This window comes from Triticum aestivum, chromosome 2D, assembly GCF_018294505.1.
Source record: "Triticum aestivum cultivar Chinese Spring chromosome 2D, IWGSC CS RefSeq v2.1, whole genome shotgun sequence".
NCBI classification, from domain to species: Eukaryota; Viridiplantae; Streptophyta; class Magnoliopsida; order Poales; family Poaceae; genus Triticum; species Triticum aestivum.
Window position 1 is genome coordinate 565,780,572 of NC_057799.1, and position 2,266 is coordinate 565,782,837.

Sequence of the window (2,266 nt, forward strand, 5' to 3'; positions counted from 1 at the left end):
TTGATCCCTTCAACGCTCAACGGCAACACCAGCTGCAGCAAGCCTGCAACTGGGAGGTGGTTCCCCCGATGATACGAAACGTGCACGATCCCGGAGCTAGCTAAACAAACCTGGCTGGCAACCTCCTTGGCTAGTTAAACAGCTCAATAATCTTGTATTTTTTTTTATCTAGCTGCATCCTTGAGCTTGAAGTTTTAAAGGCTGCAAATGGCTGCTCGCGCAAACAAGATGTGCAAGTGCGCGCGCGAGTCCACTGTTCACGGATGCACCACAGCTCAAGATTTCCCTCCCGTATGTGTATGACACTTAACTTGAAGGAGGGGACCTCCAGATTTTTTTAATTTCTGGTCTGTATTTTATTTTCTTCATCTTGTGTCTGAGAAAAATATCACGTACAGTACACTGCACGACAGGCATTTGTGTCTATTATTGGCGTGGGCTAACCATGTGGGGCACCTGTCTCGTATGTTGGCAAAAAGCCTGGCGCGCTATTTATCGGCACTAAAACTTAGCGCTAGTTTAAGCGAAGCTGCCTAATCTTATACTCACACAAGTACAGCCGGAATATATTTCAAGTATTTATGAGAGTTTTCAAATACGGCTACTTTCCGGCCTTCACAAAATATCACAACTTACATCACCCGGACGTCCATTATTCGGGACCTGGTCGACCTCGCCCGGACATAACACGATCGCCGTCGTTTTCCTCTCGGTAGAGCCCGACCGCGCACCGGCCACGCACCATTTATACCTGAGCCTTCCACTCCTTTCTTCACACAACCAAGCTCACCACCAAGATCTCTGCTCAGCATTTTGCTCGAAAGCCACCTACACACACCTACCATGGCGCCATCAGTGGCCTGCTCCTTCTTCTTCGACGACGAGCTGCTCGGCGAGCCCAGCACGCCGGCGATGGACGCGTGCGCGCTCTGCGCCAAGCCGCTGGCGCGCGACCATGACGTCTTCATGTACAGAGGGGACACGCCCTACTGCAGCGAGGAGTGCCGCCACGAGCAGATGCACCTCGACGCCGTCTGTGCCAAGCAGGCCGCACGGAGACAGCAGCGGTTCTCGGCGGGGACGGAGTCCCACCGTGTGCAGCGGCAGTCCAGGAAGGTGTCGGTCGCAAGCTAACCGGCTGGCCGCTGAAAGTTTTGTTTGGATCAAGAAGATCTGAATTCTGAAGAATACAACATATGTATTCTGAAGAACCATCCATATCTCTTTCTCTTGGGAGGCGTCTGATGTCTCCGTCTCTCCGGCCGGTGCTCTAGCGTGTACCCTGGCGCCGCATCAGGTGGTAGGTGCCTGTAGCTTCCCATATGTGTCCATGGCATGCTAATTAAGCTGCCCGGATGGGAGGAAATCTGTACTTGTTCTCGGTCTGTCTGTGCTGTGCCGACGAATTGATTTAGTTCAAACGAAATGGCCAAGGATATGAAGAAAGCAATCAAACATGATGCAAGTTTTGTTTTAACTTCTACTGTATTTGGGTCGCTCTTCTGCGCCTCCTCTCTCGTTTTGTTTCCCTTAATTATTGGATCCTGTTTGGTTTTGGTAATGCCAGGGACACTGTTCAAAGCACTGTCACTGTAAAAACATCATGCCAATCGACCTACACATTATCGTGCCCCTAAATTTTGTTATGCTTTTCGGTTTTATAGCGTCTCTAATGTTTCCAGTGACATGCCAATATGATTTTACCCGGGATTTTATCCTTTTTTTTGCTAAATCTGAATCTTTTGAGATTTTCTGATTATGTGTGAATAAATTGGCCTGTTTGCTGCCTCTGCCTTGAGCTTCCCACATATGGGTGAACCTTACAATATTACTATATCTCAAGAAAATTTCCGCAAAATTTATACCATTGTGATATTTTTTTTCTTTTGAAATATATGTCAAACTTACCTAATTTGGGTGCAGTAATTCATCATAAAATATTTAAGGATGAGAACGATATTGTCATGCCTTGGCTACACCGTTAAAGATTTTCACGGTGATTTGTCTTTCTTGATGGGTCGACAAGACCAAGAACCGCTTCTCATCAGCTCTTGCTTCTCCTTCCGACATGTGTTGTCAAAACATCTACAGCGGCAAGTAGCTAACTCAGTGCCTTAAACTTCTGTGGACATGTCCGGCCATTCCAGATTTTACTGTCTTTGTAACCGTCTTCCTCATATCCAAAGTAATCTATGCAATAAATGAACATAATTCATATACTAGCAAACAAATAGAGTCATCAGACAACCAAAAGATCAAAGTTCAT

General features: G+C 46.7%; 1 protein-coding gene across 1 annotated transcript; it reads left to right on the forward strand.

Annotated features, from left to right (window-relative positions):
- The first annotated feature begins 745 nt into the window (after positions 1-745).
- LOC123050008 (FCS-Like Zinc finger 2-like) lies at positions 746-1,477 on the forward strand. The gene has a single exon (XM_044472857.1). The coding sequence runs from the start codon at positions 844-846 to the stop codon at positions 1,132-1,134; it is 291 nt and encodes a 96-aa protein (XP_044328792.1). The 5' UTR covers positions 746-843; the 3' UTR covers positions 1,135-1,477.
- The last annotated feature ends 789 nt before the right edge of the window (positions 1,478-2,266 follow it).

Excerpts from the sequence above, each read along its gene's own strand:
- LOC123050008 (XM_044472857.1), top strand. The coding sequence starts at position 844 with ATGGCGCCATCAGTGGCCTGCTCCTTCTTCTTCGACGACGAGCTGCTC.